Source organism: Microcebus murinus, chromosome X, assembly GCF_040939455.1.
Source record: "Microcebus murinus isolate Inina chromosome X, M.murinus_Inina_mat1.0, whole genome shotgun sequence".
Taxonomy (NCBI): Eukaryota; Metazoa; Chordata; class Mammalia; order Primates; family Cheirogaleidae; genus Microcebus; species Microcebus murinus.
Window position 1 is genome coordinate 122048038 of NC_134136.1, and position 24758 is coordinate 122072795.

The 24758-nt window shown below is 48.5% G+C and overlaps 2 protein-coding genes across 9 annotated transcripts; both read left to right on the forward strand.

The window, feature by feature from the left end:
• The first annotated feature begins 295 nt into the window (after positions 1-295).
• Positions 296-12610, forward strand: PORCN (porcupine O-acyltransferase). Of its 8 annotated transcripts, XM_012738066.2 has the most exons (15): positions 296-442; positions 1120-1292; positions 2555-2747; positions 3141-3184; positions 3575-3756; positions 3837-3967; positions 4083-4100; positions 5345-5359; positions 5458-5583; positions 5743-5843; positions 7255-7331; positions 7415-7478; positions 7572-7657; positions 8696-8806; positions 12023-12609. In XM_012738066.2, the coding sequence occupies exons 2-15, from the start codon at positions 1157-1159 to the stop codon at positions 12122-12124; spliced, it is 1386 nt and encodes a 461-aa protein (XP_012593520.1). In that variant the 5' UTR covers positions 296-442; positions 1120-1156; the 3' UTR covers positions 12125-12609. The 8 variants fall into 8 exon arrangements, with proteins under 8 accessions (XP_012593520.1, XP_012593522.1, XP_012593524.1 ...); XM_012738069.2 differs by lacking the exon at positions 296-442 and having other exon boundaries at positions 583-1292; positions 2626-2747; positions 12023-12448; XM_075999307.1 differs by lacking the exon at positions 296-442 and having other exon boundaries at positions 886-1292.
• A 1303-nt stretch (positions 12611-13913) lies between these two features.
• On the forward strand, positions 13914-18665 carry EBP (EBP cholestenol delta-isomerase). The gene is made up of 5 exons (XM_012738094.3): positions 13914-14025; positions 14947-15305; positions 17267-17303; positions 17433-17563; positions 18180-18665. The coding sequence occupies exons 2-5, from the start codon at positions 15005-15007 to the stop codon at positions 18401-18403; spliced, it is 693 nt and encodes a 230-aa protein (XP_012593548.1). The 5' UTR covers positions 13914-14025; positions 14947-15004; the 3' UTR covers positions 18404-18665.
• Positions 18666-24758: the final 6093 nt, after the last annotated feature.

Consider the following 24758-nt stretch of genomic DNA (forward strand, 5'->3'; position numbering starts at 1 on the left):
CCTCCTCCCTTCCCTATCTTTCCCATCTCAGCTCCCAGCGATTAGAAATTTGGCGATTGGGAACTTTGTTCTTGGACGGCCAAAAAGCCTCCAGACGCTAACGTTCCGAGGCTAGAACGGCCGCAGGCCGGAAAGGTGCGGGCGCAAACGTTCCACGCGCCAACGTCCTCCCGCGCCCCGCTCCCCTCAAGCCCGCCGCTCCTCCTTCCCCCGATCCTCCAGCTCCCCTCCTCCCGGTCCCCGCCCCCTCCCGCTCTCCCATTGGCCAAACCGGCTGCCGGGCCTCCCCGGGATTTAAAGGGCCCGCTCGCGCCGCGCCGCCCTGGGAGCCGCTGCAGGTCCTGGCCTTGCGGCCTGCGGGGGAGGCTGCCGGGAGGAGGCGGCGACGGTGGCGGCGGCAGCGCGTCCCCGGTCCCCAGGACCACGGCTTCCTTCCTGCCAGGTAAGTCGCCAGTAGTGCGTGCACGGCTCCCCAGCTCCCATCTCTGAGCCGGCCTCCTGGAACGGATCTGTAGCGCGGGTCCTGGGACGCCCCCTCCCCATCACCTTTCGGACCTCCTTCCTGCTGTGTCTCCCAACACCACCTCCATCTCCCTGCAGAACCCCCAGACCTGGGCAGGACTTTGTTGACGGCCTCTCGCCGGGTGGGGGTGAGATGGAGCTCGCGGAGGATACAGGACACCCTCCACATCCATAGAAGGAGAGATGCACACAGCCCCCAAGTGTCACAGAATCCCCCTCTCTGCCCTCCACAAGGAGCGACTCTACCTTGGAAACCAGGGATCTGCCCCCACACCCCCCCTCCCCACTCCATTTGATATAGGAGCCTGGAATGTATTTGACCACCATCATACCGGACTGTTCAGAGCATTCAAGAGATAGAGGTCCTTCATTCACTGCAGATCACAGGCTGTGTTTGTGTGCATACATAACCCCCATACACACACGTCGGCGACTCAGTATGATGTACCTGATGCTCACACCCTCCCCCAGGGCCCCAGTACCATGGCTCTACAAGGGTTGGGCAAGCCCCAAAGTGAAATCCGAGTGCTCACGTCCGTCCCTTGATCATGCTCTTCCCGATGGACACCTGCTCCCTCTGTGTCCCCTCTTTGGCAGATCTATCCATCTGTCCATCCATCCGTTGGGGTCCACAATGGCCACCTTCAGCCGCCAGGAATTTTTCCAGCAGCTACTGCAGGGCTGTCTTCTGCCTACTGCCCAGCAGGGCCTTGACCAGATCTGGCTGCTCCTTGCCATCTGCCTCGCCTGCCGCCTCCTCTGGAGGCTTGGTAAGTGCCTGTCACATATGTGCCCCCAAGCCAGGCTGTATCATATCTGCCACGTTTATCCATACCAAGCCACACCTCACCCTGCCACATCCTGCTATGCCAAGCCAAGCCTGAACATGTCCAGCCCCACCACATCCCACCAGGCTGAGACCCATTCCACCACACTACATCCTACTATGCCTGGCCGCACACACCAAGCCACATCCTGCCAAGCCATGCCCTTTAGTATCCCTGCGTTCTGGGATTGTGAAAAATCTGAAGTTCTTGGATCTTGAGACCCTGAAATGTCTATATATCCTGAGGTTATAAGACTTTGGAAAGCTGATGTCACAGGGTTATGAAATCCCAAAGTACCATGGTTACAGGGTTTGGAGATTCTGACGAGTTGAAAATCTCACATTCTAGGCTTCCAAAGTGTTGGCATTCTGGATTTCAATAATCAGGTCATGGTGAGATTTCTGGATTCTAGGATTCTGGAATGTTTCCACAATCACTGCAGGCTTGTATTTAACTGATAAGATTCCAAGTCTCCGAGGTTTCGATAGGATGCTGAGATTTCTGGAAATCCAAGATTCAAAGGTTCTACGCTTTCTTTTTTCTTTTTCGTTTATTTTAAATGGATGTTTTATTTTTTCCCAGGTTTATTATTTTGAAATTTTTCAAAGCTACTGAAAAGTTGAAAGAATAGTACAATAAATACCCATATATATGCATCAACAGATTCTTCAACTGTCAACATCTTGCCACATTAGCTCTACCTATCTATCTTCCTATCTATCTATCATCTTCCTGAATCACTTGAATAACCTGCTGACATCATGACACTTCATCCCAAATCCTTCAGTGTGTGGCCCCCAAGAATAAGGACATCCTCCCCCACAACCATCAGCCCCCCCCCCAAGAAATTGGATCTGGATGTGATAATATTATCCAACATAAATTGATATTTGAATTTCTTCCAGGGTCCCCCAAATGTCCTTTATAGATGTTTCTTTTCCTTAAACCCAGGCTGTGCCACCCTCTCCAGCTCCCTAACACGTGCTTTGGGCCCCTGCAATGCCACCACATTCCAACCTTTGCCCAGGCAATGTCCTCTGCCCAGGTTGTCCTCCTCTTCCTACCAGCCCACCAACCTTCCCTTTCGTGTTCTCTCTCTTTTTCTCTCTTCTCCCCCTTTCTCTCTCTCTCTCTCTCTCTCTCTCTCTCTCTCTCTCTCTCTCTCTCTTTCTCTCTCTCTCTTTCTCTCTTCCTCTCACCCAAAGGGTTACCATCCTACCTGAAGCATGCAAGCACCGTGGCAGGCGGGTTCTTCAGCCTCTACCACTTCTTCCAGCTGCACATGGTTTGGGTCGTGCTGCTCAGCCTCCTGTGCTACCTCGTGCTGTTCCTCTGCCGACATTCCTCCCATCGCGGCGTCTTCCTCTCCGTCACCATCCTCATCTACCTACTCATGGGGTATGAGTGTGTGTCCTCATCCTCGCACTGTTGGTGGAAGGGCGGGTGGGTCTCCAGGTCTCTGATGAGCTTGTCCAAGACAGGAAAGCCGTAAGATTCCCAGGAAAAAGAAGGGAGTCTGGGGGAACCATTCCCCTGTGAAGAGGCACAGAACAGGGAGGGTGTGGAGTGTTCCTGGAGAAGAGAATCCAGGAGACTTGTGGTTTCAAAAGACTGTACTGCACAAGTTGGGCATGGGCTCCCCCTGGAGGGGAAAGCCTGGGAGAATTATTCCTCCATGAGGTGGTGGAGGACAGGGGAAGGCAGAACCCTCTTGGCACGTGGACATCCCCCATCTGTGGTCTCGGAGGCCATGGGGATCATGGGGCCAAGACCAGCACCTTCTTTCCTCAGTGAGATGCACATGGTGGACACCGTGACATGGCACAAGATGCGAGGTAGGTAGCCCTGCCCCTCTCATCTGCCACAGCCCTCCTGCCCCATTCCACACCTCCTAACTTCCCCCACCCTGTATCCCCCCCCCAATTATCTCCCTCATTAGCCCACCCCACTTGACACGCAGGTCTCCCATTTCCCTTGAGTCTGTGTGTCTTTCCACTGTGCATTTTTCCCCAAGCCTATCTGTCCCATCTCATATATGTGCCTGACTGTCTTCAGTAAGGCCACCTGTCTGTCCTGGGCTCACTTGCCCCCCTGCCTATCTGATCTTGTGCCCACCTATCCATCCTTGTACCCCCTTTTCCTACCACCTGTCACCTGGTGTGCCCCCTCCCCGACACACTGACCTGTTCTCTGCTGGTCCACTTGACCATGGGCACCACACATAGGGGCCCAGATGATCGTGGCCATGAAGGCAGTGTCTCTGGGCTTCGACCTGGACCGGGGCGAGGTGGGTGCAGTGCCCTCACCTGTGGAGTTCATGGGCTACCTCTACTTCGTGGGCACCATCGTCTTTGGGCCCTGGATATCCTTCCACAGCTACCTACAGGCTGTCCAAGGCCACCCACTGGTGAGGTCCTGGGTGGTCAGGTGGGTAGGGACAATGGGAGCTACCATGGGAAAGTGCTCATGGAACCTTGATCCCCACAGAGCAGACAATGGCTACAGAAGGTGGCCCGGAGCCTGGTGCTGGCCCTGTTGTGCCTTGTGCTGTCCACTTGCGTGGGCCCCTACCTCTTCCCGTACTTCATCCCCCTCGACGGTGACCGCCTCCTTCGCAAGTGAGCACAGCCTTAGAGGCCCCTGCCCAGCAGTGATGGGATTGGGTAGGGACCTGGGGTCTCCCCAACTTTGAGCCTGTCTCTTAATGCTTCTGTCTGTCTTCTGTTACTACAGCAAGAAACGCAAAGCCAGGTAAATGAGGGCAGGTGCTGAGGGCGAGTGGAGTGGGGATGATGGGAGAAGGGGGCATGGGTTCTGTGAGTCTGAATCTGTCTGCTCGTCCACTTGTGGCTAGACAGAGACCATGCTGTCTGTTTGACCAAGCTTGGCTCGGTGACTGTGTGTATGACTAACACTCCAACACATACCGTGTGTCTGGCTGTCCATCTGTTTACCTGTCTCACCGTTAGAAACAAGTTACAAGACCGGAATGGAGAGTGACATGTGTGTGTTGGTTGGTGACTCTAGCCTGTCTGTGACTCTGGCTAGGGGTATGTATGGGTTGTTCATCTGTTGGACACTGACTCCCTGAATGTGGGACTGTGAGTTCTGGCTGTCTGGCTGTGCCATTGTCAATGATGGGGTATGTGGCTGTCATTGGATGTTGATGATTCTGGCTTATCTACAACTTTGGCCAGGAATGGGTGTGACTTTAGCATGTCATATGCCTCTTGGTGACTGATTCTGCCTGTGCATCTGCCCTCTCTGACTGCTTTGTGTTGTCTAGCTGAGGGATCGTGACTGACCATGTGTCTGTGCTTGTCTGCAGGACTGATGATCCCCTGGTTTGACTGCAGGGTTTGATCTGGCTGTCTGAGTGTATGACTGCTCCCCCACTCCTCGGCTACTGACTAGCTCTGATGCTGAATGAGTCTCCAAAAGTCAAAGGATTTGACCAGTGTCACCCAGCTGAGCAACCAGGCATTGATCCCATGCCTAACCTCAGAAAAATTCAGTGCAGGATGTTGCCTGTTTTTGCTCATGTCTGCTTGACAGCTGGCAGGATGTGCATGTGTGCATGGCAGGGCATTTGACAGCCTTCGTGCCTAGCTCAAACGTTTTTCAGCTGTCTTCTGGTGACTGAGTCAGGTTAAGAGTGCTGCGAGGCTAGGAGTCTGCTAGTATTTGTGTCTGGGGGTGTGGCTATTTGAGGGTGCAGGGCTGCAAGGCCAGCCCTCTGATGGTGGCTGAGTCTGGTGGTCTGGCCATGTGAGGCTGCAGGGCCATGCCATGTTATAGGACAGCTCATGCATCCATTTGAGCCACAGGAAACTAACTGCCTGATGGTGGATGTCCGTGTGTGGCTGTCACAATCCACCTCTTTTGCCACTGCATTTCTGTCTGTCTTGTCTGTGAACAACTCAGGCCAGCCACCAAGGCCTCCCTGACTCTCTTTTCTTTCTCCTCTGCTGCCTTCCTGACCCCTGGGGCCCTAGGGGTACCATGGTAAGGTGAGTCTACAGAATGGGGCTGGGGATGCAGACACGTGGTGGGGTGTCATGCTAGAGCCTGAGCTTGATGCCTCTCTCCCCTGCTGCTTCTTCCCCAGGTGGCTGCGAGCCTACGAGAGTGCTGTCTCCTTCCACTTCAGCAACTATTTTGTGGGCTTTCTGTCCGAGTCCACAGCCACATTGGCAGGAGCTGGCTTCACCGAGGAGAAGGATCACCTGGAATGGTGGGGAGGGCTTGGGGTCCCCTCTCCCACAGGGCGCTGCCTAGAGAAGCCGCAGGGAGGAGGGAAGGCACTCCCAGGGGAGGGAACAGCCAAGACAAAAGTGTGGCAGTCAGATGTGTTGAGATCCCAAGTGGATTTGCATGTCTCTTCTGCCCACAGGGACCTGACAGTGTCCAAACCACTGAACGTGGAGCTGCCCCGGTCAATGGTGGAAGTTGTCACAAGCTGGAACCTGCCCATGTCTTACTGGCTAAATAACTGTGAGTCAAGTCCTCACTCCAGCGGAGTTGGTAAACCAGGCCCTTTCACACATTCATACAACAAACATTTCCTGAGCACCTTCTATGTGCTAGGCATTGAAGATACATAAGGGATAAAAAAAAAAAAAAGCCAAATCGCTACCCCGTGGAGCTGCAATTTTGTACGGGGAACAGATAATAAATGAGAGGGGAAAAAATACACAATAGCTGAGGTGCTGTAAAAAAAAAAATGACATGGCAGGTAAAGGTGATCCAGGAATGTTGGCAGAAAGAGGGGGTGTTTCAATTTTAAATAAATTAGCCAGGGCAAGTCTCACGGAGGAGGTGACATTTACAGAAAGACCCGAAGAAAGTGAGGGAGCAGGTCTGCAGATATGTGGGGGATGAGTCTGGTAGATGAGGGAACAGCAAATGCAAAGGCCCTGAGGTGGGCACTTTCGTGGTGAGTGTGAGCAGCAGCCAGGTCAGTGGGGCAGGAACAGAGTGACAGAGGGGCAGCTGGTAGGAAGTGAGCTCAGAGAAGTCCTGTAGGGCCTCCTGGGCTACAGAGAGGACTTTGGTTTTTTCTCTGAGAGAGACGGATAGCAAGGGTCCGAGCACAGGAGGGCCATGCACTGACTTGGGTTGTAAGATGATCCCTCTGGCCGGGCATGGTGGCTCACGCCTGTAATCCTAGCACTCTGGGAGGAGTTCAAAACCAGCCTGAGCGAGACCCCGTCTCTACCATAAAAATAGAAAGAAATTAATTGGCCAACTAATATATATAATATAAAAAAATCAGCCAGGCATGGTGGCTCATGCCTGTAGTCCCAGCTACTCGGGAGGCTGAGGCAGGAGGATCGCTTGAGCCCAGGAGTTTGAGGTTGCTGTGAGCTAGGCTGACGCCACGGCACTCACTCTAGCCTAGGCAAGAAAGCGAGACTCTGTCTCAAAAAAAAAAAAAAAAAAAAGATGATCCCTCTGGCTGCTGTGAGGATAGACTGAGGGCAGGGGTGAGGACAGAAGCAGTGAGGAGGCCACTGCAGTAGTCCAGGCGAGCGACGGTGGCGGCCGCAGTGGATGTGGAAAAGAGGTCAGATTCGGGTATATTATATTCTGAAGGTGGAACTGACAGGATTTGCTGTTTGGATGTGGGAATGAGAGAAGAGCAGATCAAGGGTGATTCCAAGGTGTTTGCCCTGAGGAACTGGAAGGGTGGGGTTGACATTGACTGAACTTGAGGACTGCCAGAGGAGCAGGTTGAGAGGAAAGATGGGAGATATGCTTCAGGCAAGTGAAACTTGAAGCCATCATTAGGATTTTATCCCGAAGGCTCCAACAGGTTGTGGGTGCCCTCATCCTGCCTAAGGCCCTCCAGGAAGGACTGTAGGAATCTCTGGGGAATCTTGACTTGTGTCTCCTCCCCCTCCAGATGTTTTCAAGAATGCACTCCGCCTAGGGACCTTCTCAGCCGTGCTGGTCACCTATGCAGCCAGCGCCCTCCTGCACGTGAGCGAGGCAGAGCTGGGAGGAGGGTGGGCGGGGATAGCAGGGCCTTCTCCTCACTGATCTCATTGTCCCCGGGCCCCCAGGGCTTCAGCTTCCACCTGGCTGCTGTACTGCTCTCCCTGGCATTTATCACTTACGTGGAGCACGGTGAGTGCAGGGCCCAGCCCAGCAGATGGACGGAAGGTTGGTGAGAGGCCCCTAAGGCTAACCTGTCTCCCTTACCTCTACCCACCACCCTAGTCCTCCGGAAGCGCCTGGCTCGGATCCTCAGTGCCTGCGTCTTGTCAAAGCCGTGCCCGCCAGACTGTTCACACCGGCATCGCTTGGTGAGGGTTCAGCCTGGGCAACTTCGTGCCCCACACTCCCCCTCAAAAATGATCCTTCTATCTCTACATTGTGTCTCTCTCAGGATGCCCAGCTTGCTCGTCCAGTGCCTGAGCCATCGCCAAAACCTCACCTCTATTCACTTGGCATCTGACTCTCTAAAGAGACATTTATCAAGCACCTGTTGTATACACACCTAGCATTCATTTCCCCCAATGAACATTTATTGAGCACCTTCTGGTACCAGGCACTGTTCTAAGTGCTAGAGAAAACAAACCAAAGTCCCAGCCCTATGGGACATTTTAACCAGGGAGCCAGTACATATTAAGAAATAAGTCAGTAAAGTCTAATAATAGTTTGTTAGATTGTGAGTGGTGCTAAGGAAAAAATACATAAGGGAAAAGGGATGGAAATTACGGGGGAGGTTGGTTTCTGTTTTAAATAGACAGGTCAGGGAAACCTTCCTGGTGAAGTGACTTTTGAGTCCTTTAACTGAAGGAGGTGAGAGAGAGAAGCATTCCAGCCAAAGTGACACCCAGTGTAAAGGCCCTGAGATGGGAGCAGGCCTGGAATCTTTGGGGAACGGGGAGGAGGCCAGTGTGGCTTGAGCAGAGGGAGTGAGGGGGATAGTGGGGTCACAGGCCTTCTAGATCATGGTGAGAATTTGGTTTTGTTTCGTTTTGTGTTTTTCATTATGTTTGCAATAACGAGTACAGACAACCTCGTATTTGTCTCCCACCCAACACCAATGTTCGTCACCATAAAGCCCTGACTCAAAGCCCCACCGTTCTTCCTCCTCTGCCTGAAGATTGCATCCCCCCTAACCTGGATGCCCTCCCTGTGAATGGCACCTTATCTTTGGCTACCTCTGAGCTGCCATAAGAGGCTCCCTGAACCATCTCTTCCTGTCTCAGGGGGATAACCTGGGCATCTTCAATCCTGGGACCCACTGTGCCTTATGTGTCTCCCTGGGGTCCCCTGTGCAGGTGGAGGACAGTGAATAGGTCCAGCTGCCAAGTGTATCCATCTGTCCCCCACAGGGCCTGGGGGTACGAACCTTAAACTTGCTCTTTGGGGCCCTGGCCATCTTCCACCTGGCCTACCTGGGCTCCCTGTTTGATGTTGATGTGGACGACACCACAGAGGAGCAGGTGAGGTGGGGCCCTGGGCTGGGGGTTTAAGCAGGTATGGTACTACCTGCTTGTAGGAACCATGAGGACAAAGGCAGGAAGGTCAAGGCATGAGCTCCTCCTATTGTGTTTCTTAGCTTGTGCAGCCAGTGGTCCTTGGTCTTTTCCTGTTGTCCCTTTAGTTGAGTCACACTGGTGGGATATTTATTTGGGTGAAGTGTGCAAAATCTGTTTACTTAGTTTACTCATAAAATGCATTTTATAGAGATAGAGTACAAAATCCAGGTTTTACTTTTTGTTAATTATTTCATTTCATTTTTGTTTAGGTAGAATTTGTAAGATTTCTTATTTAATTTTTTAAACATATTTTATTTTGCTCAGGATAAGTGTGCAAACTCTGGATCCTGCTACTTTAAAATTTTATTAAAAAAAAATTATTTTAGGCCGGGCACGGTGGCTCACGTCTGTAATCCTAGCACTCTGGGAGGCCAAAGCGGGCAGATTACTCAAGGTCAGGAGTTCAAACCAGCCTGAGCAAGAGCGAGACCCTGTCTCTACAATAAATAGAAAGAAATTAATTGGCCAACTAATATATAGAAAAAATTGGCTGGGCATGGTGGCACATGCCTGTAGTCCCAGCTACTTGGGAGGCTGAGGCAGAAGGATTGCTTGAGCCCAGGAGTTTGAGGTTGCTGTGAGTTAGGCTGACGCCATGGCACTCACTCTAGCCTGGGCAACAAAGTGAGACTCTGTCTCAAAAAAAATTTATTTTAAATGTTATATGCTATTTTTGTTCATGCTAAGTATGCAAATTCCAGATTTTACTCCTTCTTAAATTAAGAATAATTTTTTAAATGATGTTTTTTCCTATAGCCATTGCAGAATCCAAGTTTTTGCTTCTCTTTTAGTTAGGTTTTTCATGTTTAATTAAAAACAAAACTTTGTGGTTTTGACATTAAAAGCAATTTTTAATTTTTATTCAGTTTGAGTGAGCAAAATTCAGGGTTTAGCTTCATTTTGTTGTTCTTGTTGTTTTTAGAAAGAGAGTTTCAGGCCAGGTGCGGTGGCTCACGCCTGTAATCCTAGCACTCTAGGAGGCCAAGGCAGGAGGGGATAGCTTGAGCTCAGGAGTTCAAGACCAGCCTGAGCAAGACTGAGACCCCATCTCTACTAAAAATAAAAATAAAAAAATTAGCCAGGTGTTGTGGTGAGCACCTGTAGTCCCAGCTACTCGGGAGGCTGAGGCAGAAGGATCGCTTGAGCCCAGGACTTTGAGCTTGCTGTGAGCCAGGCTGATGCCATGGCACTCTAGCCCAGGAAACAGAACGAGACTCTATCTCAAAAGAAAAAGAATAGAAAGTCTCGCTCTGGCCCAGGCTGGAGTGTGGTGGTGCAATAATAGCTCACTGTAACCTTGAACTCTTGGGCTCAAGAGATCCTCAGGAGTTCAAGACCAGCCTCAGGAAGAGTGAGAGCCCATCTCTACTAAAAATAGAAAGAAATTAGCCAGACAAGTAAGAATAGAAAAAATTAGCTGGGCGTGGTGGCAGACACTTGTAGTCCCAGCTACTTAGGAGGTTGAGGCAGGAGGATCGCTTGAGCCCAGGAGTTTGAGGTTGCTGTGAGCAAGGCTGACGCCACAGCACTCTAGCCCAGGGAAACAGAGCGAGACTCTGTCGCAAAAAAAGAGAGAGAAAGATCCTTCTGGTTCAGCCTCCCAAGTAGCTGGGAGTGCAGGCATGCACCACCACACCCAGCTAATTTTCTTAATGTTTTTTAGAGACAGGGGCAGGGTCTCACTATGTTGCCCAGGCTGGTCTTGAACCCCTGGCTTTAAGCGATCCTCACACTCCAACCTACCTCCCAAAGTGCTGGGATTACAGGCCTGAGCCACCATGCTTGGCTGCTTCTTTTTCTTTCTTTCTTTCTTTCTTTTTTTTTTTTTTTTTTTTGAGACAGAGTCTCACTCTGTTGCCTGGGCTAGAGTGCCGTGACATCAGCCTAGCTCACAGCAACCTCAAACTCCTGGGCTCAAGCAATCCTTCTGCCTCAGCCTCCCAAGTACCTGGGACTACAGGCATGTGCCACCATGCCCGGCTAACTTTTTCTACATATTTTAGTTGGCCAATTAATTTCTTTCTATTTTTAGTAGAGACGGGGTCTCGCTCTTGCTCAGGCTGGTTTCGAACTCCTGACCCTGAGCGATCCACCCGTCTCGGCCTCCCAGAGTGCTAGGATTACAGGCATGAACCACCACGCCTGGCCAGCCACTTCTTTTTAAATAAAGTTTTTGTTTTATTTTTATTAAGCTAGTTTGAAGTAGTTAATGCATATCATATGGCCAAAAACAGTATTCACGACATTCAGGATAGAGCACCCATGCTCTACCCTCTTCCCTCTTATAGGTAATCACTTTTATTCATTTTATAAAAACATCCTTTCAAAATTTAATCATATCGAACAAATATAAAAATGTATTTTGAACCCATCTCCCTAGATTTTACCCCAAAGGTAACACACGAATGACATTGTTCTACAATTCTTAAAAATCTTCCACATCAGTATATAAAGTGTCCTCATTCATTTTTTTCCACTGTGAGGATCTGACACAGTTTAATTTGTCCCTTATTGGTGGACACTCAGGTGAGTTCCAATCCTTTCCTATTGCAAATGATACTGCAGCAAGAATTCTCATACCCATGTGGATCCACACAGGTGCAGACAGATTTGTAGGATCTATTCCTGATAGTCTCAGTTCTCAATGGAGTAGTTACCTTTTTGGCCTCCCACCAGCAGTGTGCGAACTTGCCTGTTGCCCCACTAACACAGAGTGCCTCTCAAACTTCCTGGATATGCTTGCCAGTTCAATAAGAGGAAGATTACGAGTGAGCCTATTTTTATACGTTTAAGAGCTATTTGTTTTTCCTTTAGTGGGAATGGCCTACTCTCTTCCTTTGGCAATTTTTATCTTTAAAAAAATTGATTTCTAGGAAGTCTTTATATATAAGGGAGATTACAGGGCAGAGAGTAGGACTGTCTTGTTCTGATTTTAAAATGATTTTTAAAGAAGAAAACAAAAACGATATCTGGTCACCTTTCATAAGTACTCAGGCCTTTCTATAGGGCCTCCCTAGGGTTACCATGCAGTCACAGAAATGTCCTTGAGCAAAGGATGGGTTTTCCTGAGACCCTCTTCTTCCTTGCTGAGAAAGACCATCACCTCTTTCTCTCCCACAGGGATACGGCATGGCATACACTGTCCACAAGTGGTCAGAGCTCAGCTGGGCCAGTCACTGGGTCACGTTTGGATGCTGGATCTTCTATCGTCTCATAGGCTGAGGCACATCTGTAGACCCTCACAACTCCCTCAAGACCCCTCTCAGGGTGCCAGCTCTGATGGGGAATGAGGGAAGGCCCTCTCTCTACTCCTTGAACCTTCTTCATCCTTGACACTCCAACACACACACTCACACACACACACCATTTCCATGCCTGTCAATCCCCACCCAACCACAAGGCGAGAAGGGGTTGGTCCCTGCTGGGGTGGGGGATGCTTGGGGAAGCAGAGAGGGGGAGATCCAGGGCCTCCTTGCCTTCCTTCTTCCTTTTTATATACAGTTTGTTATTGTCAAATAAAAGTAGGAAATATATAATAGACTCTTTCTTCACTGGTCATAGGGGAATAGGAGTGAGTGAGGAAGGGGGTACAACATGGATAAAGGTTTAGAAGGTGGAAACCATGAAGAGGGAGCAGAGTGTGATTGGTTCATGTTAAATTATGATTGTTCATGATTAGATGATGAGCCTGAAAATGGCAGGGTCCTGGTCCTGCTTGATTTGAGTGGGGCTGGGACAGATTGCATAGTTGGAAATGGGGTGGGGGGAGGCCTGATACAAACTGGCAGGGAAACTGAACGATCCCTTTCTGATTGGCTGTTCTGACTGGGTCAGAGAGGTAGGATTGTGGGTTCTAATTGGATGAGAGGTCTGGGATGGGTTTGGATTCTGATTAATTGCTCGGTCTGGGTGTCCACTTATTAAGGGTTATGGAGTACTGGTTGGCTCTTTAGGATCAGCATCGGCAGATTTAGGGTCTCCATGACAACTGGCCAGCAGGACTGAGGGCCTGGGATTTTTTTTTTTTTTTCAGACAACCTTGCTCTGTTGCCTGGGCTAGAGTGCCATAGCGTCAGCCTAGCTCACAGCAACCTCAGACTCTTGGGCTCAAGAGATTCTCCTGCCTCAGCCTCCTGAGTAGCTGGGACTACAGGCATGCACCACTATGCCCGGCTAATTTTTTCTATATATTTTTAGTTGGCCAGATAATTTCTTTCTATTTTTAGTAGAGCCGGGGTCTCGCTATTGCTCGGGCTGGTCTTGAACTCTTGAGCTCAAGCAATCTTCCTGCCTCGTCATCCCAGAGTGCTAGGATTACAGGCACGAACTGACATGCCCGGCCTAATTTTTCTATTTTTAGTAGAGACGGGTCTCACTCTTGCTCTGGCTGGTCTCTAACTCCTGAGCTCAAGGGATCCGCCTGCCTCAGCCTCCCAGAGTGCTAGGATTACAGGCCTGAGCCACCGCGCGGGGCCGAGGGCCTGTGTTCTGATTGGTTCTTCTGACTTGAGGTCCGGAGTGGTGAAGATCACCGCTGCTATTAGGACTGAGAAGTTCTGAGTACTGATGGGCTTAAAAGGCGGGTGTAGGTTAGGGTTTACAGTGTACAGGATGTCATCTGCCTGTAATATTAAGTTTCTTGCATCGAAGGTTGGTCTGGAAATTGATTGGGTGAGGACACAATGCAACGCTGATTTCACTATCAGACGAAGAGAATACGAACCTTAATTAATGATTCCCCCGTTGTGAGTTACTGATAAAGAGATTGGGAAATTGAAACCGAGGCTCCATTGGCTACAACCTTGGAGATTGGCTACAGGCCAAAAACGCCCACCAACCTTGGTCCGTCCCCGCCTACATTCCACCTCTGTCCCCGCCCACATTCCATCTCTGGCTCGGTCTCAGCCAACAGCAAAAATGGCACCACGCGTGAGGGCGGAGCCGGCGGCGCAAAAAGAGCACTTATTGGTTGGCAGCGGCACTGGCCGCCTCCTTTGTTTCTCCATTGGCCCACTCAGAACCCCTGAGGATATGAGCCAGAGCTGGGCATGTTAAGAAGCAGGGGAGCCAGCCTAGAGGGAGCCAGGAGCCTGTGGGAGACGCTGCTGCGACTGCACGACTGAGTGAGTGCCCTCTTCCTGGCCTGCCTCTCCACTGGCTCTACGCGGCTAGACAGCCAGTCGTTAGCGTGCCTGTGGGAGACCCTCGCCCACACCACCCCACCCTGTGCCTGCGTGAGACACCCCCAAGCTCTCCCCCCACCCCCGTTACCGCGCAATTGACCAGACGGCAAAAGATCCGCCTTTTCATTGGGCAGCTGGACTGGAGGGTTCTAGTTCTGATTGGTGATCTTTGTATTTGCCCTTCCTTTCCTTCTTTAGCGCCGCAAGCTAGACACCTGCCTTCAGATTGCTTCATCTATCCAGCAGGTTGTCTGCATTTTACGTTATTGCGGGGAGGCTCTGGCTTTCTAAACGCTGGGCCTAAGGGTTGTAGTTCTGTTTAGTCTTCTCTTCCCCGTCCCCCAACTGCAGTTTTCAAGACTACCGGGAAGGGAATAATTTTCCGTTGAATGGTGCAAGACACCCCTGCAGTGGGACCACACCTGGTTCCTGTGTCTCCTGCCAAACCGTGACCCCTGAGTGCTGGAACAAGTTTGGTGATCACGTCTGTCTCACCAGACTGTGACCCATGAAGGATGGGGCAGGCCTGGTCTTCACCAGACTTTGACCTCTGAGGTCTGGGATCAAGCCTCACGTTCCCCTGAGTCCTTCACCATACCATGATCCCTGAGGGCTGGGACCAGGCCTGTTTCCTGTTTCTACCACATCACAATACAGCTCCCATAGAGTTGGAGCAAGCTTTCAGTCTTTCTATGGCCTTATATTTGTCATCATGTTCGTAAAACAGCATATGTTTAGATTATTTTCAATCCAGTCTTACAGTCTGTTTACTGGTAAATTCAGTCCGCTTACATTTCTTATGGTAGTAAAACTATTTGGATTTGATTTTATTACCTCATTCTGTGCTTTATATTTGTACAGGTTTTTCTGTTCCTTTTTCTTCCTCCCTATCCACACGCAGTCGTCAGCCCGCAAAGACATGACCACCGACGCCGGCCCCTTGCACCCATACTGGCCTCGGCATCTAAAACTGGACAGCTTTGTGCCTAATGAACACCCCGGCTGGCATCTGGTGGCTGGCCTCTTCTCTGCCTCTGGGGTCTTAGTCGTGACCACGTGGCTGTTGTCTGGTCGTGCTGCAGTTGTCCCACTGGGGACTTGGCGGCGACTGTCCCTGTGCTGGTTTGCCGTATGTGGGTTCATTCACCTGGTTATTGAGGGCTGGTTCAGTCTCTACCACAAGGACCTTCTAGGAGACCAAGCCTTCTTATCCCAACTCTGTGAGTCCTGAAGTTTTTCATGTACTGTGGGAGGGAATTTTCTGGGCAGGGATTGGCTTGGATGTTTACCCACCCACCAATTCTTCCGTTAATTTATTTTTAAAATTCATTTAACTTTTTTGTTGTGTATATATTTCACATGGGTCAAACCATTTAAAGATTTGTTCACAATGTAGGTCAAAAATAAAAATAAAAAATAATTTAAAAAAAAACATTTAAAATGATGTGCAGGCTGGGCGCAGTGGCTCACACCTGTAATCCTAGCACTCTGGGAGGCTGAGGCAGGAGGATCGCTTAAGGTCAGGAGTTCGAAACCAGCCTGAACAAGAGCGAGACCCCGTTTCTACTAAAAATAGAAAGAAATTAATTGGTCAACTAAAGATATATAGAAAAAATTAGCCGGGCATGGTGGCACGTGCCTGTAGTCCCAGGTACTTGGGAGGCTGAGGCAGGAGGATCGATCGCTTGAGCCCAGGAGTTTGAGGTTGCTGTGAGCTAGGCTGACGCCATGGCACTCTAGCCTGGGCAACAGAGTGAGACTCTGTCTCAAAAAAAAAAAAAAAAAAGAAATTAGCTGAACAACTAAAAATGTATAGAAAAAATTAGCCGGGCATGGTGGCACATGCCTGTAGTCCCAGCCACTCCGGAGGCTGAGGCAAAAGGATTGCTTGAGCCCAGGAGTTTGAGGTTACTATGAGCTAGGTTGACGCCACGGCACTCTAGCCCGGGCAACAGACTGAGACTGTCTCAAAAAAATAAAGAGATGTGCAGTGAAAATCTGTCTTCTATCCACCAAGTTTCCCTAAACAATATTAACTACTGTTAATAATTGTTTATGTTTCCTTCCAAAGTTTATTTACACAAAAATTACACACATAAGCCTCAGTTTGCTCAATTGTGAAAGGGGAATAATTGTAAAACCCAGCATACATAAGGTACTTAGAATTTGGCCAACAATAGATGTCATGTAATTGTTTACTGTTGTTATTATCATTATTTTTATTTCTCTCATTTTACATGAATGCTAAGATGCTATATATACTTCGGAACTTTGCTTTTTTTTTAACGAAATCAGTCCATCAGTTCATAAAAAGCATAGATATTAGCGAATTATTTGACTTATCTAGTACTGCTGGGCATTTTCCCCTAATCTTCTACTACTGTAAACAGTATTCCTTTTTGGCTTCATGAGTAATGCTGCTATGAACATTTTAATACAAGTCTTTGTGTGGACATTTGCTTTCATTTCTCTTGGGTAAATATGTAGGAATATAATGTCTGGGTCTTATGGTAGATGTGTGTATAACTTTATGAAAAACTACCAAACTGTTTTCAAAAATAGTTGTACGATTTTTCATTCCCACCAACAGTATAGGAGAGTTCTGGTTCTTCCACGTCCTCACCAACAGTTGGTATGGTTGGGTATTTCTTCAATTTTAGTCATTCTAGTGGATGTGAGTAATATTTCATTATGATTTTAATTTGTTTTTCTTAGTGCCTAATGAACGTTTGAGCACCTTTCATACGTTTATTGGCCATTTGGAAATTCTCTTTAAAGAACCTGTTCAAGTCTCCTGCCTATTTTTATATTGGGTGATCTTTTTCTTATTGATTCTCTGCTCACACTTTCATTCACTCATCTGTTCACCTGCATGCACTCACTCACACTCTGTCACTCACCGGCTACTTCACTTCATCATCTACACCTGCTTCCTTTATGCCACAAACATTTCTTGAGTACTAAACAATCACAGCAACACTGTTCTGTCAGGCTTGCATACGGTATCTTGTTTTTTATATACTAACCTCTACAATCCTAACTGCCACCCCATTTCACAGGTGAGGAAACTGAGGCACGGGGAGGTTATGAAGTCTGTCTTCTTACAGAAGTGCCCAGCTCTCACAAATGTGAGTTCCTTTTCCTCCCTTTATTCTTCATATATCTCTCTTGTTTTCTCTAGGGAAAGAGTATGCCAAGGGAGACAGCCGATACATCCTGTAAGTGTTTGCCTCTGTCAATGGAGACCTGCGTCGGTTTGGTGGGAGTGGTGAGTCAGGGAGCACTAATGTGGTACCCTGTGGGCAGAGCACACTGACTCCAGTGTCCCTTCATCCTTTCTCCTGCAGGGCTGACAACTTCACGGTATGCATGGAGACTGTCACGGCTTTCCTGTGGGGACCACTCAGCCTGTGGGTGGTGATTGCCTTTCTCCGCCACCAACCACTCCGCTTTGTCCTACAGTTCGTGGTCTCTATGGGTGAGGAGAGGGCCTATGCTGGGTACTATAAGGATTGATGGGGGATCCACAGATACAGGTGTATTCCTGCAGGTGGGATCTCAATTGACAGATTCCCTGAGGTTCTGGTGCCCCTCTCTGAGCCTGTGCTCTCAAACAGGAAAGGTCCATTGCTCCTCCTTCTCCATCACAAAGTCTCCTATAAAGGTTACACGAGGTGCCCTTGATGGCAAGAAGCCCTGCATCCTCCAGGATCAGGATTCTGAGATCCCTTTATCTGACAGTCAGTCTTCTTGTGTTGCTAAATTATTAGCTTTCTGTAGTTCTAGAAATATGAGTTCTCTGTAGTCCCAGAGCCCTAGCCTATCTTGAATTCTAGGATTTTAAAATTCCTTGAATTCTAAAGGTATGAGCTCTCCTGAGTTCAGAGATTCTCAGCTCTCTGATTTCTGGAATTCTCACTTTTCTGATTTCTCAGATTTTCAGCTCTGTGATTTCAGAATGCTTAGCTCTCTGCATTTGGGATCCTAAGCTCTGAGATCTTGAGTTATGACTTGGAAAATGCCTTGGAATAGAGAGTTTGAGATAGCTTCCCGGTCTTCACAGGGGCTTTTTCTTCCCCTCCAACCTCCTATAGGCCAGATGTACGGGGACGTACTCTACTTCCTGACGGAGTACCGCGATGGATTCCAGCATGGGGAGCTAGGCCACCCCCTCTACTTCTGGTTTTACTTTGTCTTCTTGAATGCACTGTGGCTGGTGGTTCCTGGAGTCCTTGTGCTCGATTCTGTGAAGCAGTTCACACATGCCCAGTGTGTGCTGGACGCCAAGGCCACAAAAGCCAAGAGCAAGCAGAACTAAGGAGCTGTGGACCAGTCTCCAACACTGGCCAGTCAGGAGCTCTCCAGCTGCCAGAAGGGTCCGGTACTGCTTCCACAGGTTGGAGGGACAAATATAATTGATCTGTTAAAATCCAGCTGATAGGTGGGCACAGAAAGGGCCAGAGATGGGGAAGAAAGGGGCTGTGTGAAGCTACTGCCAGGAGACATTGGGACACAAAGGTATAAGAGGTTCATGATGGTGGCAACTTTTAAAATCAGGAAATAAAAGATCTTGATTCTAACACTGAGAGATTTTTAATTACTAACTCCAGAGATGCCCTAAAACTGACCCACAGACCCCTATCCCTGACCTCACAAACCATAGACGCTATAAGTCACCACATAGACCCTATCACTGACCCCACAGTCTTTTTGTCTTTTCTTGGGCTGCTGTAACAAAATGCCACGGATTGGAGGACTTAAAAAACAGAAATGTATTTTCTCACAGTTCTGGAAGCTAGAAGTCCAACATCAAAGTACCAGCAGGTTTGGTTTCTTTTGAGGCCTCTCTCCATGGCTTGCAGGTCACTGCCTTCTCGCTGTGTCCTCACATGGTCTTTCCTGTATGGTAGAGGCTATACATTCATGCTCCGGATATCTCTGTGTATCCAAATTTCCTCTTATAAGGACACCAGTCAGATTGGATTAGGGCCCACCCTACCAGGCTCATTTTAACTTAATCACCCCTTTAAAGGCCCTATCTCCATTTGGAGTCACATTTTGTGGTACTAAGGGATGAATTTGAATTCAAGGAAGACACAATTCAGTCCATAACATTCTGCCTTATGGTCTGCAATACTTCATGTCCTTCATTCATTCATTTATTATTTATTTGTTGTTTTTTTTTTATTTTTTGAGACAGTCTCATTCTGTTGCCTGGGCTAGAGTGCCATGGTATCAGCCTAGCTCACAGCAACCTTGAACTCCTGGGCTCAAGCGATCCTCCTGCCTCAGCCTCCCAAGTAGCTGGGACTACGGGCATGAGCCACCATGCCCGGCTAGGTTTTTCTATATACATTTTTAGTTGTCCAGCTAATTTATTTATATTTTTAGTAGAGACAGGGTCTTCCTCTTGCTCAGGCTGTTCTCAAACTCTTGAGCTGATCCACCCGCCTCAGCCTCCCAGAGTGCTAGGATTACAGGCATGAGCCACCACGCCTGGCCTATGTCCTTATGTGCAAAATACATTCACCCCCATCCCAGCAGCCCAAAATTCTTAACCCAGTGCAGCATTAACTTTAAGTCCCAAATCTCATCTAAATATCATCTTGGCCAGGCTCAGTGGCTCACGCCTATAATCCTAGCACTCTGGGAGTCCAAGGCAGAAGGCTCCCTCAAGGTCAGGAGTTCAAGATAAGCCTGAGCAAGAGCAAGACCCATCTCTATTAAAAATACAAAAATTAGCCAGGTGTGGTGGCATACGCCTATAGTCCCAGCTACTCGGGAGGCTGAGGCAGGATTGCTTGAGCCCAGGAGTTTGAGGTTGCTGTGAGCTAGGCTGACACCATGGCACTCTAGCCTAGGCAACAGATCAAGACTCTGTCAAAAAAAAAAAAGAGGCTGGGTGCGGTGGCTCACACCTGTAATCCTAGCACTCTTAGAGGCCGAGGTGTGTGGATCACTCAAGGTCAGGAGTTCTAGATCAGCCTGAGCAAGAAGAGTGAGACCCCGTCTCTACTAAAAATAGAAAGAAATTAATTAGCCAACTAAAAATATATAGAAAATATTAGCTGGGCATGGTGGCACATACCTGTAGTCCCAACTACTCAGGAGGCTGAGGCAGGAGAATCGCTTGAGCCCAGGAGTTTGAGGTTGCTGTGAGATAGGCTGACACCATGGCACTCTAGCCTGAGCAACAGAGTGACACTCTGTTTCAAAAAAGAAAAACAAGTATCATCTGAATCAAAAGTGTGGGTGAGACTCAAAGTATGATTCATCCTGAGAGAAAAAAAACACCTCTCTAGTTGTGAATCTGTGAAACCAGATAAGTTATCTCCTTCCAAAATTCAGTGATGATGGGACAGCATAAGATAGATATTCCCATTCCAAGAAGGAGAAATTGTTAAAAAGAAAGGGATTATAAGTCCCAAGTAAGTTTGAAACATAACAGGGCAAATTCCATTAGATTATTAAGGCTTGAGAATAATCCCCTTTAGCCAGATACTGTGTCCTCTGGGCCTACTGGGGGGGGGGACTTTCCAGGCTCTCCTGGGAGTTAGTGTTGCTCTCTCTGCCCTGAGTGGCAGTCTGGCTCACTGAAACTGAGGAGGTGTCCCCGCTCTCTAGAACTAAGGAGGAGACAGTCCCCCCTTTGGGATCACTCTTCCTTTTTCATAAATGACAGTGCATGTTCACAGCCAGAAAGATTTTTCTGTCCTGTCCTGTTGAATCCCAGAAATCTGACAGCCTTTCTTTATTTTGTCCCATCTAAAAATTATGCCACCTCTATTCCTGGTTTCTACTGAGGTGGCTGATTAAATCAATGGGTCACGCCCATGACCTTCCTTAGAGAGTGATTATCCAGCCACACCCTTAGTGTTCTCTCCAGAACACACTTTCAGCTTTTGCAATATTGGATAGGCCAAGAATTTTCCTGGCCTGGCACAGTGGCTCATGCCTGTAATCCTAGCACACTGGGAGGCCGAGGCAAGGCAGGAGGATCGCTCAAGGTCAGGAGTTCAAGAGGGAGACCCGTCTCTACTAAAAATAGAAAGAAATTAATTGGCCAACTAAAAATACATAGAAAAAATTAGCCGATTTCCTGGGGAGCTTGAAAAAGTAAGAAGAAAAAAAAAGAAAACTAAAAAGATAAAGAAAAAAAAGTTTAAAAAAAAGGAAAGAAAAAATTAGCCAGGCATGGTGGCACATGCCTGTAGTCCCAGCTGCTTGTGAGGCTGAGGCAGAAGGCTTGAGCCCAGGAGTTTGAGGTTGCTGTGAGCTAGGCTGATGCCACAGCACTCTAGCCCAGGCAACAGAGTGAGACTCTGTCTCAAAAAAAAAAAAAAAGAATTTTCCAAATCTTCACATTTTGGTTCCTTTCTGCCTGACAATTTCTTTTTCAATTTATCTGTCTCCTCTTGTATTTTAACTATAAAAAGCAAGGAGAAACCAGTCACATTTTCAACACTTCCTTAGAGATCTCAGCTAAATATCCGAGTTCATCACTCACAAGTTCTACCTCCCACAAAACACTAGAACTAAGTTCAACTAAGTTCCTTGCCTTCCCTCCAGTTTCCAATAACATGTTCCTCATTTCCATCTGAGGCCTCACTAGAAGCACATGTAACATCCATGTTTCTAGCAACAATTTTCAAGGCAATTGTCTTAGTCTGCTCAGGCTGCCATGATAAAGTACCATAAACTGGGTGGCTTATGCACAACAGAAATTTAGAGTCTGGGAAGTCCAAACTCATGGCTTCAGCAGATTCGGTGTCTGGTGAAGGTCGTCTTCCTTATAGATGGTGCCTTCTCTTACCCTCATGTGGGGAAAGGGTAGAACTCTGGTCCCTTCATCCCTTATAAGGGCACTAATCCCATTCATGAGGCCTCCATCCTCCTGACCTAATCTCCTGCCACAGGCCCCACCTCCTAATAACACATTGAGGATTATATTTCAACATATGAATTTGGTTGGGGAAACACAGACATTTCAAACAATCCAGCAATGTAGGCTTTTGCTAACATGTACCTCAAAACTCAGCCTCTACCCATTACCTAGTTCCATAGCTCCTTGCATATTTTGGGGTATTTGTTAGAGCAGCACACCACTTCTCAGTATTGAAATCTGTGTTAGTTTACCAGAGCTGCCAAAACAAAATGCCACAGACCAGATGGCTTAAACAACACATTTATTTTCTCACAGTTCTGGAGGCTGAAAGTCCAAGTTCAAAGTGCTGGCAGGTCTGGTTTCTCCTGAGGCCTCTCCATGGCTTGTAGATGTCTACCTTCTTATGTCCTTACACAGTCTTCCCTCTGTGCCTGCACATGTCTGTGTCCTAATCTCTTATAAAGGCACCAGACAGATTGTATTGGGGCCCACACTACCAGACTAATTTTAACTTAATCTCCTCTTTAAAGGACCTATCTCTAAATACAGTCATTGCATTCTGAGCTACTAGGGAGTTAAGACTTCAACATGAATTTGGTGGGGCATATAATTCAGTCCATAACTTCCCTCTATACTCACACCTCTCACATCCCAATACTTAGCACAGACCTTCCATCACTCAACCCACATCACACACCCTGATTATTCACCCCACAGGCCCCCCATCACTGCTGCATAGGCCCACATTATTCACCCCACCATCTCTCTGCAACGCGTATCCTGCAGATCTCTAATCACAAACCCTAAAGAGCCCCCACATATTCACACCACTTGCTCCACAGACCACACATTACTCAGCCAATAGACCCCACCCCTGCATCATTTGGCTCATTGGCCCCTAATCACTCACTGTATCAGTGACTCATTCATCACTGACCCTACAGAGCTCCAATCACTCACCCCAAGGTGCCTCATCACTCATCTCACAAACCCACCATCTCGGCCGGGCGTGATGGCTCACGTCTGTAATCCTAGCACTCTGGAAGGTCGAGGTGGGCGGATTGCTTGAGGTCAGGAGTTCGAAACCAGCCTGAGCAAGAGCGAGACCCCATCTCTACTATAAATAGAAAGAAATTAGTTGGCCAACTAATATATATAGAAAAAATTAGCCAGGCAGGGTGGCGCATGCCTATAATCCCAGCTACTCGGGAGGCTGAGGCAGAAGGATTATTTAAGCCCAGGAGTTTGAGGTTGCTGTGAGCTAGGCTGACGCCACGGCACTCACTCTAGCTTGGGCAACAAAGCGAGACTCTGTCTAAAAAAAAAAAAAAAAAAAAAACCCACCATCTCTCACAAACCAGCACATCAGTGCCCCTACAGACCCCTCATCACTTACCCCACAGAACTGTATCAGTCACCTACAGATCCCTCATTACCCTAAAGACACCTTCACTCACCCTACAGACCCCATCATTCACCCCACAGACTGCCCATCATGTAACTCATGACCATCACCTTACAGGCCCCATCACTCAGTTTCTTATCCCTTGATCACAGCTAACACAGGCCTCATCACTAACCCCCTAGACCAGGGGTCCTCAAACTACGGCCCATGGACCACCAAGGACATTTATCCAGCCCGCCGGGTGTTTTTGCTGCCTCTGCCTGTCCTGCTTAGCAGCCGACTCGTCCTGGGCCCACAGTGCACATGTGTGGAATGTGCGCCACACTCTCCAACAGCCCTCCAACGGTCTGAGGGACAGTGAACTGGCCCCCTATTTTAAAAGTTTGAGGACCCCTGCCCTAGACCCTCACCATCCCCTGCATTAGTCATCTAGGGCTTCCATAACAAAATGCTGCAGATCAGGTGACTCAAACAACAGAAATTTCTTTTCTCACAGTTCTGGAGACTGGAAGGTGCAAGGTCAAAGTGTCAGCAGGTTTGGTTTCTCCTGAGGCCTCTCTCCTTGGCTTGTAGATAGATGCCTTCTTGCTGTGTCCCTCACATGGCCTTTTCTCTGTGCATTCGTGCCCTCATGTTTCTTTTTCTTTTTTTTTGAGACAGAGTCTGGCTTTGTTACCCGGGCTAGAGTGAGTGCTGTGGCATCAGCCTAGCTCACAGCAACCTCAAACTCCTGGGCTCAAGGAATCCTGCTGCCTCAGCCTCCCGAGTAGCTGGGACTACAGGCATGTGCCACCATGCCCGGCTAATTTTTTCTATATATATTAGTTGGCCAATTAATTTCTATTTATAGTAGAGGTGGGGTCTCACTCTTGCTCAGGCTGGTTTTGAACCCCTGACCTCAAGCAGTCCGCCCACCTCGGCCTCCCAGAGTGCTAGGATTACAGGCATGAGCCACCATGCCCAGCCTTTTCCTCTTCTATTCCCCACTCCCACATTTTTTTTTTTTTTTTTTTTTGAGACAGGGTCTCACTCTGTTACCCAGGCTGGAGTGCAGTGGCAGGATCATAGCTGACGGCAGCCTTAAACTCCTGGGCTCAAGGGATTCTCCTGCCTCAGCCTCCTGAGTGGCTGGGACTTCAGGTATGAGCTAGTGTGCCCAACCTCTTCCTCTTCTTATAAGGACACCAGTCCTGTTGGATTAGGGCCTCACCATTATGACCTCACTTAACCTTAATTGTCCTTGAAGATCCTATCCCAAATACAGTCACCTTTGACGTTAGAGCTTCAACATATGAATTTGGGGGGACACAATTCAGCTCATAACACTCCCCATCACTCACCCTACAGATGCCACATCTCTCATCTCACACAGCCACCAACACT